Source organism: Amphiprion ocellaris, chromosome 10, assembly GCF_022539595.1.
Source record: "Amphiprion ocellaris isolate individual 3 ecotype Okinawa chromosome 10, ASM2253959v1, whole genome shotgun sequence".
Lineage (NCBI taxonomy): Eukaryota > Metazoa > Chordata > Actinopteri > Pomacentridae > Amphiprion > Amphiprion ocellaris.
In genome coordinates, this window is record NC_072775.1 from 36,691,506 (window position 1) to 36,705,403 (window position 13,898).

Sequence of the window (13,898 nt, forward strand, 5' to 3'; positions counted from 1 at the left end):
TAGAGGAAACACAGTAAAACATTCAAATATACAGAATAAAACGTAAACCTTTAAAAAATTTAAAAGAAGAAAATTTAGCAATTCTAAAACAACAGAAGGAGGAATGGAGGTCAGAGGTAGTAGGATGGTTTGATCAGGAGGGGTCTGAGATTGGATTTGGAAATGTCCAGTGTGTCCACGGTTCTGATGTCAGGTGGGAGGGATGGTGAGGCTGAAGGCTCTGGAGCTCATGGTGGAGGGATGGTGAGATTGAGGGAGGAAGATGATCTGAGGGTCCGGCTGGGTGTGTTTATGTGGAGGAGATCAGTGAGGTATGGAGGGGTGAGGTGCTTGGAGGAGAACCAGGATGTGATTTCCTGGAGATGGACTCAGAGGGAGGTGGGTTTGGTGGAGAGGTAGAGCTGGGTGTCGTTAAATTTACAGAATGTGGCCGAGGGGGAGAAGATAAATGATGAAAAGGCTTTCAGGCTTTTAGTTCCAGAGTCAGATGTTCTGCTGGTCTGATTCAGAACCTCTGAGGTCTGCGCTGGTTTCTGGAATGTTCCAGGAAGCAGCTCCATAAAAATACTGCTGAGAACCTGAAACAAAGCTGATGAAGGTTCTTCACAAACATTCCTCTGTGCATAACGAGCACTGTACCTTCAGCAGAGTACTTCTGTGTTATTAGTACTTTTAAAGATCCAAGTACTTCCTCCACGTCATTGTGACATCACAGATGACATCATCATTACGAAGTGATGGTTTAGGATTGAAGTGATTCTGGCTGGAACTAAATGAAACCAAACTTTTAAAGGATCAGATCATCTCTGATAATGTGAGATGACCTTTAAAAGTCGATTGAGTTTAGTTCAGCCAGAATCACTTCAGTCCTTGAAACTAGTTTGTGTTCAGGAACATTTCTGAGTTAAAGAATCAGAATGACTGAACTCTAACGTTCTCTAAACGTTCTACCAGAGAATGAAATGAGACACAAACACTGGGTTCTTTGATCTTTTATAGACATTTGGATTCATAGATTTATAGAATATAAACAAACGTCCTTCAGTCCGTCACCTGATACACAAATAAATAATCTGACCCCACATGACCTCCTCCAGGCCTTTGGCACACACACACCTACACACACCCTGTTACCATGGCAACACTCCCCTCCTGAGTGGGCCACGTTACCCATCAGCCTCTGCTCTGATCTTAGAAAACAAACTCCCAAATGCATCGTCGTTACCACAGTTACCAAACTTTATAAAAGGGCCCCTCCCACTCTCCAAAAAAACTAAACAGGAAATAATATTCAGCTCATCCACACGGTGACCAATCAGATCAGCGATGTGTTCAGGGACCCTCCGCTGATCTAACCACCAGCTCACCTGCACAGGTGAAGGGAGCAGCTGCTTACCGCTCACCTGAGGGTGTGTTCAAGGACACGCCGACATCTGGGAGCAGAGATGAAACTCCTCTGAGTGTCCCTGAACGCACCACAGATTCAAACATGAAGGACCATTAGAACAGGTTCCACCATTAGAACAGGTTCCATCATTAGAACAGGTTCCACCATTAGAACAGGTTCCACCATTAGAACGGGTTCTGTCGGAAGATCAGTGGTTGGGTTCTGCTGCTGGCTGGAGGGAAGAACCGATGGAGGACCTGGAGAACAGTCAGAACATCTGGAGCTCCTCAATCATCTGGTGATGGTTCCAACTCTTCAGGTTTGGAAAATGTTCAGTTTCCTGTCAGAATGGATGCAGCTCCACCTGATCAACGAAGGAAGTGATCAGAACACTGATCAATAATCAGGACACTGATCAATAAATGAGTGATAATCGATGTGCAGATGGACGTTCCCCCTGATCTCTGACTGACAGGACGTCACCACACACACACACACACACACACACACACACACACACACACACACACACACACACACACACACACACACACCCAGTGGGGAGGGGGGCGTCATAGCGGGGCGTCCAGCAGCTTCTGGTGAAGGTACGTCTTCACCTCCTCGATGCCGTTCAGCTTCTCCAGCTCGTGGTACGGCAGCTGAGGGGAGAAGAACATGTCACAACAACGTTCTCCTGGTTCTCACAGACGTTCGACTTCCTCCCACAGTCCTCCTCGGTTCTAACGGACCTAAGTGTCCGACGTTAGAACTGAGGAACCCTGTAAGATGAAGGTGGAACCTAACCTCAGGTCTAGGTCTAGATCCTGGACCAGCCTGAGGGTTCTGGGGTTGTGAGGTTGTGGGGTTCGAGGGTTCTGGGGTTCGAGGGTTCTAGGGTTCTGGGGTTCTGGGGTTCGGGGGTTCTAGGATTCTGCGGTTGTGGGGTTCTAGAGTTCTGGGGTTGTGGGATTCTAGAGCTGTGGGGTTGTGGGGTTCTAGGATTGTGGGGTTCTAGAGTTGTGGGGTTGTGGGGTTCTAGGGTTCTGGGGTAGTGGGGTTGTGGGGTTCTAGGATTCTGGGGTTGTGAGGTTGTGGGGTTTCTGGGGTTGTGAGGCTTTAGGGTTGTGGGGTTCTAGGGTTCTGGGGTTCGAGGGTTCTAGGGTCCTGGGATTGTGGGGTTCTAGGGTTGTGGGGTTAGGGTTAGGGTTGGGGGGTTCTAGACTGACCTGCAGGATGATGTATCCCAGCAGCCTCAGGTGGCGGTCTCTCATGGCCCGGGACCCGACCAGGACCTCGGAGTTGTGGCAGTAGTGCCACTTGTCGTTGACGGACATGATGACCCTGCAGAGACACACACGGTCAAAGGGGTTCCTTCAGAGGACGGGTTCTGCTAGAACCTGGGACTGACCTTCGGATCTGCCTCTGGTCTGGGAGGATGTCGGGGTCTGGTCTGTCGGGGGCGTGGAGCTGCGGTGGTGTCGAGGGCCCCCTGTCGGCCTCGGGGCCCTCAGAGAATGGGACTCCTTCGTAGAACCCGGGCAGCTTGCAGTCCGTCCCCTGGACTCCCGGGGCCCCTGAGCCCCCCTCGTCTTCCAGGATCTTCCCAATGGAAAACTGGAACAGAGAATCTGGTGCCGGGGCCCCCGCGGGCCCCTGAACTCCGGGCGGGGCCAGGCCGTCGGAGGGGGGGCTGCTGAGCGTGGAGCTGTCCTGGCTCTCCAGAGAGTGCTCCTTGGCTAGGCCAGCGTAGTACTCGGGGACGTAGTAGGGGCTGTAGTCCAGGGGCCCACCGTTAGTCCCGGGCCTGGGTGCCGCTGAGGGCGCCGCAGCCCCCGGTGTGCTGCGGATGTGGGGGGGCAAGAAGGACCGGGCCTCCAGAGCTCCACCCAGAACCTCTCCCACCGGACCGGTCGGCTCACCGCCCTCCTCCAGCACTGCAAACGGCGAGAACTTCTGGAACTCTGAGGTCACCACGGCAACCGCACTGTCTGGCTTGGTCGCCACGGCAACGCAGGATGGAGGAACGATGCTCAGAGCCAGACCGGGACCAGTCCGGATGGGCAGAACCCGACCAGAACCATCCATCCACAGAACAAAGTCTAGAGACAGGAAACACAGCACAGACGTACTGCAGTAATCAGATTACAGCACAGACATACTGCAGTAATCAGATTACAGCACAGACATACTTCAGTATTCAGATTACAGTACTCAGATTACAGCAGATACTGCAGTAATCAGAATACAGTAATCAGGTTACAGCACAGACATACTGCCAATAATCAGATTACAGCACAGACATACTGCAATAATCAGATTACAGCACAGACATACTGCAGTGATCAGATTACAGTACTCAGAATACCGTACTCGGATTATAGTACTCAGAGTACAGCACAGATATACTGCAGTAATCAGATTACAGTACGCAGATTACAGTACATGAATATTAGGTACAACAGTACTGCAGTACTTGTTGTGTAGTACCTGTGTAGTATCCTGGGGCAAGTACTTCATCCTGTTTGTAGTTCTGCTCTCCAACCAGCTGCCGCAGAGCCTCAGCGACCAGACCTTTATAACTGAGACAGAACCAGGCAGAACCAGACAGGACCAGTCAGACCAGTCAGAACGAGATAGAACCAGACAGAACCAGGCAGAACCAGTTAGAACCAGACAGAACCACTCAAAACCAGTCAGATCCAGACAGGACCAGTCAGAACGAGATGGAACCAGACAGAACCAGTTAGAACCAGGTGAGCTGTTACCTGTACTTGCGGTTGACCTCATCAGCGGTGAGGGCGTGGTCAAACATCAGCACCTTGTGGGCGTCTTGCAGTCGAGGTCCGCTGTAGTCCTGGAACTCCAGCTCCACGGCGGCATCCAGCAGGGACAGGTAGCGCCTCACGATCAGAGCGTACGGGCTGTCTGTGGGGCACACTGGTTAGACTGGGAGCACTGGGGTTTAGCTAGTTGTAGTGGTGTTCTACTAGTTGTAGTGGTGTGTTACTGGTTGTACTGGTATTCTACTGGTGTTTTACTGGTGTGTTTCTGGTTCTATTGGTTTCTACTGGTGTTCTGCTGGTGTTGTACTAGTGTTCTACTGGTTGTACTGGTGTTTTCCTGGTGTTGTACTGGTTGTACTGGCGGTACTGACTGGTGACGTTGCTGATGAAGGCGGAGGAGAAGACTCGGTGGAGCACCAGCCCGGGGAAGTGTCCCAGCTGGAAGAGGGACATGAGGATGTTGACGGTGGCGAGCGGGGAGCTGAGCGCCTTCAGCTCCACCACCTCCTCCAGCCGGGAGAAGAACTGCTGCTCGTTGGAAGGACGGTAGCTCATCCTGCTGAACGGGAACACCAGCTTCTGGATCACCTGAGGGCAGACACAAGCACACCTGAGCTCTGACCACACCTGAGAAGACCCACGGAGCGGCCAGCAGTCCTCACCTTACTGTCCAAGTACTCGGCCTTCTTCACCAGGAAGTCTGCGATGGTGTCCAGTAGCCTGGTCTCTCTTAGCCGGTGCCGGGCGATGTATTTGGCGATCAGAGCCATGGTGTAGGGAGTGATGCTGTCCACCTTCTTTGGTAGCTCCTCTGTGGACGATAAAACAGAGCGGGTCAGGTTGGTTCCACTGAGGATCTGAAGGTCCAGAGATGACCACGCCCACCTGCCAGGCTGCTGATGAACCTCTCCTGGCGGTTCTGGTAGAACAGGTGAGAGCTGAAGATCAGCTCCAGGCTCTTGTTGCTTGCCTCTCTGGCGCATGCCGCCAGCATCTCGTCCAGCAGCGCCATCTCCTGGTCGCGGACCCCACTGACGCTGGCCAGAGTGTGTTTGACCAGACGCAGGATCTTCCTGAGGACAGACGGACGTTTGGTGTCCAGGAGCTGAACACTTAGAGAGACCAGGATGAACGGAGAGGTTCTCACCTGTTGGCCAGCAGCTGCTCAGGGTTTGAAGGCATGTTGTTGCTGCTGGTGCTGGCGGTTGCAGCGCCCCCTGCAGTCGCTGCAGCGGCTTCCTGCGGCTGAAGCGAGCGCCACTTGAGTCTGTAGTAGGACAGCAGCAGGAAGAGCGTCTGCGGGTGGCGCTCTCTCTCCAGGTTCTTCTCCAGGCCGGCCAGGCAGGCCTCGGTCAGTGGGTGCTGGCTGCCCGGGTGCAGCTTCATGCTGGAGCTGAACACCATGGACACGTCCTTCTGGTTGAACTGGTTGAGTCTGGACTGAGACTCCGACTCCAGCACCTGGACCACCTGGGAGTCGCTGGGCAGACCTGAGGGACGTAGAGACTTTAACTTCATCTGAGACTGACAGAAACTATTTGTGAATGACCTGCTGATCACAACCAGACCGAGGTTCAGACGGGTGGGTGGAGGTGTGTGTTTGCTGCCATGGCGACTCACCGAGCGCAGCGACGGCGTACAGGCAGTTGACGATGCTGAAGTTGTCGAACTTGGCGCAGTCGCTGACGATGGCGCTGCAGAGCGTCTGGAAGTCCTGGTGCTCCAAGATCTGACGGCCGTCCCCCTCTGCCGCTCCACCGCTGGAGGCGTCGCCGTCATCCCTGGATGGGCGCGTTGGGGGCGTGGCCTGCAGCAGCTGTCCAATCTTCTGCAGGGCGACGGGGTAGTGGTTGTGGGAGATCTTGGCAGGGTTCTGGGTGACCCAGCGCAGAACCTCGTCAGGCCGCCGCGAGCGCTCGATCAGCCGCTTCATGGTGAAAAATGTGTCGTAGCTCATCTTCTCGTGGATGAAGTTCCACGTCTTCTTCTTGGCGCCAGCGGATACTCCGGCTGGGGCTCCGCCCCCGTACGTGTGGAAGGGGGTGTGGTGCTGGTAGTGTGGAGGCAGCGGGGGCGGAGCCAGGTGGTGGGCTGGCGGGTGGGGGTGGTAGTGGTGGTGGAAGTGAGCTCCTCGGTGGGCGTCGGGTCGGCCCTGGTACAGTGGGTAGGCGGGGGGAGGTGGCGCTGGGTGGTGGGGGAGGTGGGGGTGAGGAGGGTGGGGTGCCTCGAGCACAGTAAGCCCCGCCCTCCGCCCCTGTTTGACCCCACCCCCTCCTCCTCCTCCCGCGGTGCTGTAGAGGCGGGTGGCATACATGGAGACGGACTGGGGGGGGCAGGGAAGGAGGCGGCGAGCTCGGCTCAGGAGGCGCCACCCAGTGGACAAACACAGCATAGTCCAACAGCCAGACCGCCTGGAGGGAACAGCTCAGCACTCCTGTAGAGGGGGGAGAACATTAAAGGAACAGCTCAGCGGGGGGGGGCTACAACCTTAGAGGAACAGCTCAGCAGGGGGGGCTAGAACCTTAAAGGAACAGCTCAGCACTCCTGTAGGGGGAGGGGAATGTTAAAGGAACAGCTGAGTGGGAGGGGGGGGGCATTAAAGGAACAGTTCAGCAGGGGGGAGGGCAGGGGGGGGGCAATATGTTCACCAAAACAAACTCCATCTGAAGAAGTACCCTTTTCCAGACAGAAGGTTCTAAATGGATCCAGCAGATGTTAGGATCAGTTGGAGGTTTGAGATTGTTCCAGAGACACGATCAGCTGATCCTAACCCTCCATCCATCCATCAGTCAGGAGAAGAATCCACATTAATAAGGCCTCATCCTGATTGGTTCCCTGTCGGCCTACAGTCACCTCAGACTAGTTTACATTTAACCAGTTTGAAAACATCTCAGAGGAAACTCTGATCCAGTTTCATTGTTTTCTGACACTTCAGATCAATTCAAACATGTTTCCTTGTTTCTGTTTTTCACTGATTTCTATCAAACCAGCTGTAGTTTGTGACATGGATTTATTTCCATATTAATCAGTGATCCTACTGGTAGGATATTAATCAGTGATCCTACTGGTAGGATATTAATCAGTGATCCTACGGGTAGGATATTAATCAGTGATCCTACTGGTAGGATATTAATCAGTGATCGTACGGGTAGGATATTAATCAGTGATCCTACTGGTAGGATATTAATCAGTGATCCTACTGGTAGGATATTAATCAGTGATCCTACGGGTAGGATATTAATCAGTGATCCTACTGGTAGGATATTAATCAGTGATCCTACGGGTAGGATATTAATCAGTGATCCTACTGGTAGGATATTAATCAGTGATCCTACGGGTAGGATATTAATCAGTGATCCTACTGGTAGGATATTAATCAGTGATCCTACGGGTAGGATATTAATCAGTGATCCTACTGGTAGGATATTAATCAGTGATCCTACGGGTAGGATATTAATCAGTGATCCTACAGGTAGGATATTAATCAGTGATCCTACAGGTAGGATATTAATCAGTGATCCTACAGGTAGGATATTAATCAGTGATCCTACAGGACGTGGCTCATTAAAGGTCAGAATGATGACTGGATGTGTAACGTGTTGATCATACGTGAAATAAGTCATGTGACAGCTGATGTCTGATCAGTTTTCAAATGTGCATCGAGGCTGCTGCCACAGACCAGAACAACACCTGTAACCATGGTAACCACAAAGATGGCGACAGCTCTGGCCTCAAAACAATCAGAAAATGCATAAGAAAAAAAGAGACAAAAATGTTTTTAGTTTAGAACTAAAACTGTCCTGTAATGAACTGAATGAACATACCTGTTCACAGGTACACACACCTGTTCACAGGTACACACACCTGTTCACAGGTACACACACCTGGACTTCCCTGTAAATGCAGCTCCATCTGCTGAAACCTCCAACGAATCTGATCCTGAAATGGATCCATTCAGAAGCTCCTGTTCGACTTAAAATCTAAACCTCTTCAAACACTCTGGTCTGACTGAGACTAACAATCATATTATTTATTGATTAATCTGTGGATTATTTTCTGGATTAATCAGTCAGCTGTTTGGTCTCAAAAAACAAGTCAGAAAATCATGAAAAATGTGGATCAGTGTTCCTCTGATGTTTTCAGTTTACAGTCAGAGGAAAGAAGCCAGAAAATATTCACACTGAAGGAGCAGCTGGATCAGTACCTGATCAATACCTCAGGATCCCACCTGATCAACTTCATGATCAATGGATTGATCAGCTGCCCACAGAGCCTCACCTGTCAGTCACCTGTCTGTCTGCTTCACTAGTCCTTCTTCGTGCTGATCTTCACGTCAGCTGAGCTAAAGGCCTTCATGCTAACGGCGTTAGCCGCAGTTGGACCCCCCCACCCACCCACACCCACCCACACACACACACACACACACACACACACACACACACACAGATACGTCACAACTTAGATCAAGCATTAAGATGACGTCATCCTTTAAATGACAGTTTATTCTGTCAGTGCAGCTAAAGCTCGGCTGTTAGCCGAGCTAGCCGGACTGCTAACTGACAGCCATTTAAATTAAAATGACATTTAGCAGCGAAGCTAACTGTTGCTACAGCGGACCAGGCAGCTGTAAGCTAAACTAAGTTTGCTGTCAGGTCGTTCGTTTAAACTGTGAAGCAGCGGTGAAGCTAACAGCTGCTACATGCTAACCAAGGACTAGCCGCTGTATGCTAAGCTCCGTTAGCCTGTTAGCAGCAGCAGCCCTCCTCCCTGCAGAGAAGCCGGCTAACCCGGTTCTTCTCCGGGCTATAACCCGGGTCAGAGCCCGGTCCTCCATTGGGTTGGAGCCCGGGCTACAGCCGGTACCGGGCCAGTTCCGGAGAGTTTACCTCATAGCTCAGAACCTCCGCAGCTCCGGTCTGTGAAACCTGTGAGGCCGCTGGCGGTGCGGGTTCAGCGGGGAAACAGGCAGCGGTCAGCCGCTTCGTTCCTCCACACAACCCGCAGACGCCATCCTGCTCTACCCGACATGCACCTGGAGGGAGCCGACAGCGGCACCAGGCGGCAGCAGACGGTAACAGCAGAACACTGCTGCTGTTAGCCATGATATTACTGGACTAGTTTTTATTCATCCTGTTCAGCTCAGAGGCCACTGAATGAAGCATCATTATTTATTATTACTGCCTTTTAGTTTTAAACCTTCTGCAGCATATTTCATGCAGTTTTCTCCTCCTTTCACTATCTGAGCAAACAAAGTAAGCATCAACCTACCTGCTGAACAGTCAGGCTGTTTATTTATTATTTATGAGGTGGATTATCTGTTTTAAGGCCAGCTCTCACAATGTTCCACCAAAACAAACCCTGTCATTATTCTGAGGGAGCCCTGCTGGCACAGTGTTCCAGCCAGAACTCCTTCAGAAGGGTCTGACTACCACAGAGATATCTATCTATCTATCTATCTATCTATCTATCTATCTATCTATCTATCTATCTATCTATCTATCTATCTATCTATCTATCTATCTATCTATCTATCTATCTATCTATCTATCTATCTATCTATCTATCTATCTATCTATCTATCTATCTATCTAAAGGCTCAGAAACTGGAGGAAACTCTGACAGGAAGAAGTCTGGAAGACCAAAAGCCACAACAGAACCAGAAGAGCAGTTTGTGAGAGTCAACAGCTTGGTGATAGGAGCTCACAGGACAACAGCTTCAACCAGCTTCAGAGAGGTCATAGGAAGAAGTCTCAGTTTAACTGTGGAGAGAAGACTTGGAGCTGCAGGTTTGACAGGTGAAGTTGCAGCAGAAAGCCGTTGGTAAGACATCAGAACCAGAAAAAGAGGCTTCCTGGACCATGAAACACCACCAATGGACCACTGGAGACTGGAAGAAGGTATCGTGGACTCATGGATCAGGATTCTGTAGCCGTCAAGCCGGAGAAAGGATGGTTCCTCAGTGTGGAACATCAACTGTCCAACATGGAGGAGGAAGCGTGATGGTCTGGGGCTGTTCTGCTGGATCCAGGGTCGGTTCTTGTACAGAGTGAGAGGAACCCTGAACCTAAACGGCTACCACAGCATTCTGCAGCTCCATGCAAAACCCTCTGGTATGTTCCTATTGGTCAGGGGTTCATCCTACAGCAGATAATGACCCAGAACATCAGTCCAAGCTCTGTAGAACCACCTCAGGAACAAAGAACCAGATGGTTGAGAACATGGAGTGGCAGCACAGTCTCCAGACTTAAACCCCATGAAGCTAGTTTGGATGAACTGGACAGAAGAGTGAAAGCAAAGAACCTACAAGAACCATTTATGGGAACTTCTGCTACAGAGTTGGAAAAACTTTTTGAGGAATATTTGATTTCCACTGTGGAAAGAATGAGTGAGTTCAGCTGTTAGATCTGCCAAAGGAGGAACTTTGATGAGTCCAAAGTTTCGAAGACATTTTGGTTTCTGAATAGATCTTTTAAACTTAATTTGTTTATTAGTTCTATGTTTTAATTTCAGAGAACAGTGAGACATTAACACAAATAATTTAATATAAAAACTTGGAAAATTGGGTTAAAGATAGATAGATAGATAGATAGATAGATAGATAGATAGATAGATAGATAGATAGATAGATAGATAGATAGATAGATAGATAGATAGATAGATAGATAGATAGATAGATAGATAGATAGATAGATAGATTTCTTTAATTTCTTGTTCATTTCAATGCCTGGTACTACTAAAGGAATTTTACCTGAAGAATATTATGAACAGAAAAAATGCAGCTGATTTGGTAATACTTTGTCCTATTAAAATGTATTTTCATTTTTTAAAATTGTTATTTATTTATTATATTATTAATTTATGAATTTTTAAAAATTAATTACTAATTTATTTTTGTGTGTAACTGTGTGTCTTGCTTGGTTGTCCTTTCTAAGCTTGCCCTTTTTAATTGCCCCTTGGGGACAAATAAAGGTTTTTTGAATTGAATTGAATTCTTCCATCAGCTGGAAAACACTTTCCTGCCTCCATTGACTGGATTTTCCAACAAGACAAGGTCAATTAAAGCCTGGATGGAGAACCAGAACATTGGAACAATGTCTTGGCTGCTCAATCGCCAGATCTAAATCCAACTGAAAACCTGTGGAAAACCATCAGACGCTAAATGGAGAACCACAAACCCAAAAACAAAGCAGATTAGTTAGAATTAGTGAACAGGAATGGGCTGCTGTGACAGCAGAACAATGTCAGAAGCTGGTGGAGAACAGCCAAGACGCATGGATGCAGTCATCAGAAACAATGGTTATGAATCAGTACTAACTCCTGTGTGGATCATGGGACTAAAACAGACAGAAAAGAAAACATGGAATCCTAAAAGCTGTTTTTGGCAGAACGATGCCATAGATATTGATGGAAGAACTGAAGGAATTCTGGTTATTATCAAGAAAACCATGGAAAATGTCTGATATCAGCTCTGAAATTAGACTCTGATCAGATATTTTTGTTATCATTAGATTTAGCCAAACAAATTAACCTTTAGTGGGACCAGGCATTAACCTTGATGGCCCAGGAAGTTCTACCTTCAGACTGGGAATATCTCCAGAGTTTCAGGTCCTTGAAGTCCATAGAGGAGAATGTCCCATGGAGAAAGTTCTAGAGTAGACCTACCCACAACTGCACAGTTGTACGTAGGTCTGCTCTAGAACTTTCTCCAGTTGTGGGTAGGTCTACTCTAGAACTTTCTCCAGCTGTCAGTAGGTGTACTCTAGAACTTTCTCCAGTTGTTGGTAGGTCTACTCTAGAACTTTCTCCAGTTGTCGGTAGGTCTACTCTAGAACTTTCTCCAGCTGTCGGTAGGTCTTCTCTAGAACTTTCTCCAGAGGACGTTCTCCTTTCCTGCTTCCAGTCTTTCAGTTTAGTCTCACTGAGAACATTCCAGGTCCTTGAAGTCCATAGAGGTGGGTCCAGATTTATCACTTTTTAATGGACTTTTTCCATCATTTCTGATCCTCAGAACTTCATCAGTCCAGCAGATAGAACATTTAGGAGGAGAAACACATCTGAGTTCTGGTAAAAAACTTACACCAGATCAGTTTAAATCATCCAGGAGTCTCAGTCTAGAGCTAAGCAAGATTTGACCAATTCTGGACAGTTTTTGAGGCATTTTGGAAAAAAATTCAGATATTTTTATACATTTTTGGAATAATATGTAGTCATTTTGAATTTTTTTTGTCATCTTTTTGGACAAATTTTAATAATTTTTGATAAAATTTTGTGTAATTTTGGACATCTTTTGTCATTTTGAACAGTTTTGAGCCATTTTTGACAAACATTGAGAAATTTGGCATGATCTTTGTGTAAGTTTAGCCAAGTTTCATGTAATTCAATCTTTAAAATAAATAAATAAAACCACATCTGAGTTCTGATAAAAACTGACACCAGATCAATTATACATCCATCCAGGAGTCTCAGTCTGAACACTGGATCTGGTTATTTTCTGGGGAAACAACTCTCTCCTGTAATATTGATTATATCTAATAATTAGAATGAACCAGAAACTGAAGAGAACTATAGGACTAAAAGTGCCAAAATTAAATAAATACATCATTAAATAATTAATTAAATATGTCATTAATTAATTAAAACTGAAATCAAATATGTCATTAATTAATTAAAATACCAATTCATTTTAAGTAAAAAACATATATTATTATTTCACTATTTAATTATTTCATGGTCCCTTGTGTTGCAGTGGATCATGAATTTATTTTATCTGTCAACCTCGCCCGTCAAAGTTGGTGGGCGGATCCTAACACCTGATTGGTTACCCTGCACATCAAGTCAAGGCAAATCGATTCCAGATAATGGATTGATGCAGAGCTTGTGAACACATTCCGATACACTGGATGGCGCTATTCACCTCTACGTTGGTTTGGATACTCAATAAAACAAAACTTTATTGGCAACCGCTAAAGACTCGGTTCTCTTGCCCAAATGTTGATACAGCGCAGTGCAAGACAAAATTTCCTTTAGCACCTACTTGGCGCGCCACGGCTCGTCTCGGTTTAGTTGTTTGTCCATCACATTGAGTACCACCTCATCGTGGGTGGAGTCGTCATAGCACGGCGGCCCGAAAGTCCCTTACCGTCATTTGTGTGCGACACAAACGCAACACAACAATGTTCATGGAGGCGATGGTTCACCTGCTGCTCGGCCTGTGGCTTTCTGTCAGTTTCAAAGTTATAGAAGAGTCAGAGAAAGCTGAGAGCGGCGAGTCGAAACACTGAGGAGACACACAGGAGAGTTTGGGAGGCGATGCAGCAGTATCAAGCTGAAGACAAGAGGATATGAACTATGATATGAGGGTAAGCTAATGCTAGTTCGCTAGCTATCGTATATCAGTCCTGTGAACGACCCTGTAATGGCTGCAGTTTATCGCTATTAGGTATTAAAATATGTATGCTGTGTATGTGTTTCAGATGCTCTCTGATGAGACTTCATGGGATTTACCTGAAGCAGCAGCACATGAGCCTGCAGTGGCACAAGGTGTAGAGGAGGAGGACAGAGATGTACAGGATGCACTGATGCACTACGTGTCATGCAGAGGTTAAAAGTTATTCTTCTCGCTATACTTCTGTTTTTCTGTCCCCGGACCGCTATTGTTTTCTTTAATGCAATTCTGACAATAAACTTTTGTACCTTTTGCAGATGTGTCTATGCTATTGTTTGTTTGT

At 47.8% G+C, this 13,898-nt stretch overlaps 1 protein-coding gene across 3 annotated transcripts; it reads right to left on the reverse strand.

Moving 5' to 3' along the window:
• Positions 1-976: 976 nt before the first annotated feature.
• On the reverse strand, positions 977-9,215 carry LOC111576067 (Fas-activated serine/threonine kinase). 3 transcript variants are annotated; one of them, XM_055014715.1, is made up of 13 exons: positions 9,057-9,205; positions 8,449-8,527; positions 5,791-6,604; positions 5,318-5,660; positions 5,056-5,243; positions 4,833-4,981; positions 4,542-4,758; positions 4,153-4,312; positions 3,875-3,966; positions 2,796-3,486; positions 2,614-2,728; positions 1,942-2,046; positions 977-1,751 (listed from the first exon to the last, which is right to left on the reverse strand). In XM_055014715.1, exons 3-12 carry the CDS (start codon positions 6,560-6,562, stop codon positions 1,960-1,962), a joined length of 2,814 nt encoding a protein of 937 aa, XP_054870690.1. In that variant the 5' UTR covers positions 6,563-6,604; positions 8,449-8,527; positions 9,057-9,205; the 3' UTR covers positions 977-1,751; positions 1,942-1,959. The 3 variants fall into 3 exon arrangements, 2 of the variants coding, with proteins under 2 accessions (XP_054870690.1, XP_023137339.2); XR_008603081.1 differs by lacking the exon at positions 8,449-8,527 and having other exon boundaries at positions 977-1,870; positions 1,903-2,046; positions 9,057-9,215; XM_023281571.3 differs by lacking the exon at positions 8,449-8,527 and having other exon boundaries at positions 9,057-9,215.
• Positions 9,216-13,898: the final 4,683 nt, after the last annotated feature.

Bases quoted from the DNA above. Each gene is read 5' to 3' on its own strand.
- LOC111576067 (XM_023281571.3), bottom strand. From the start codon at position 6,562: ATGCTGTGTTTGTCCACTGGGTGGCGCCTCCTGAGCCGAGCTCGCCGC. The intron at 4,982-5,055 runs GTGGGCGTGGTC...TATCGTCCACAG, and splicing joins GTTCATCAGCAGCCTGGCAG to AGGAGCTACCAAAGAAGGTG. The intron at 2,729-2,795 runs GTCAGTCCCAGG...GTGTCTCTGCAG, and splicing joins GACCAGAGGCAGATCCGAAG to GGTCATCATGTCCGTCAACG.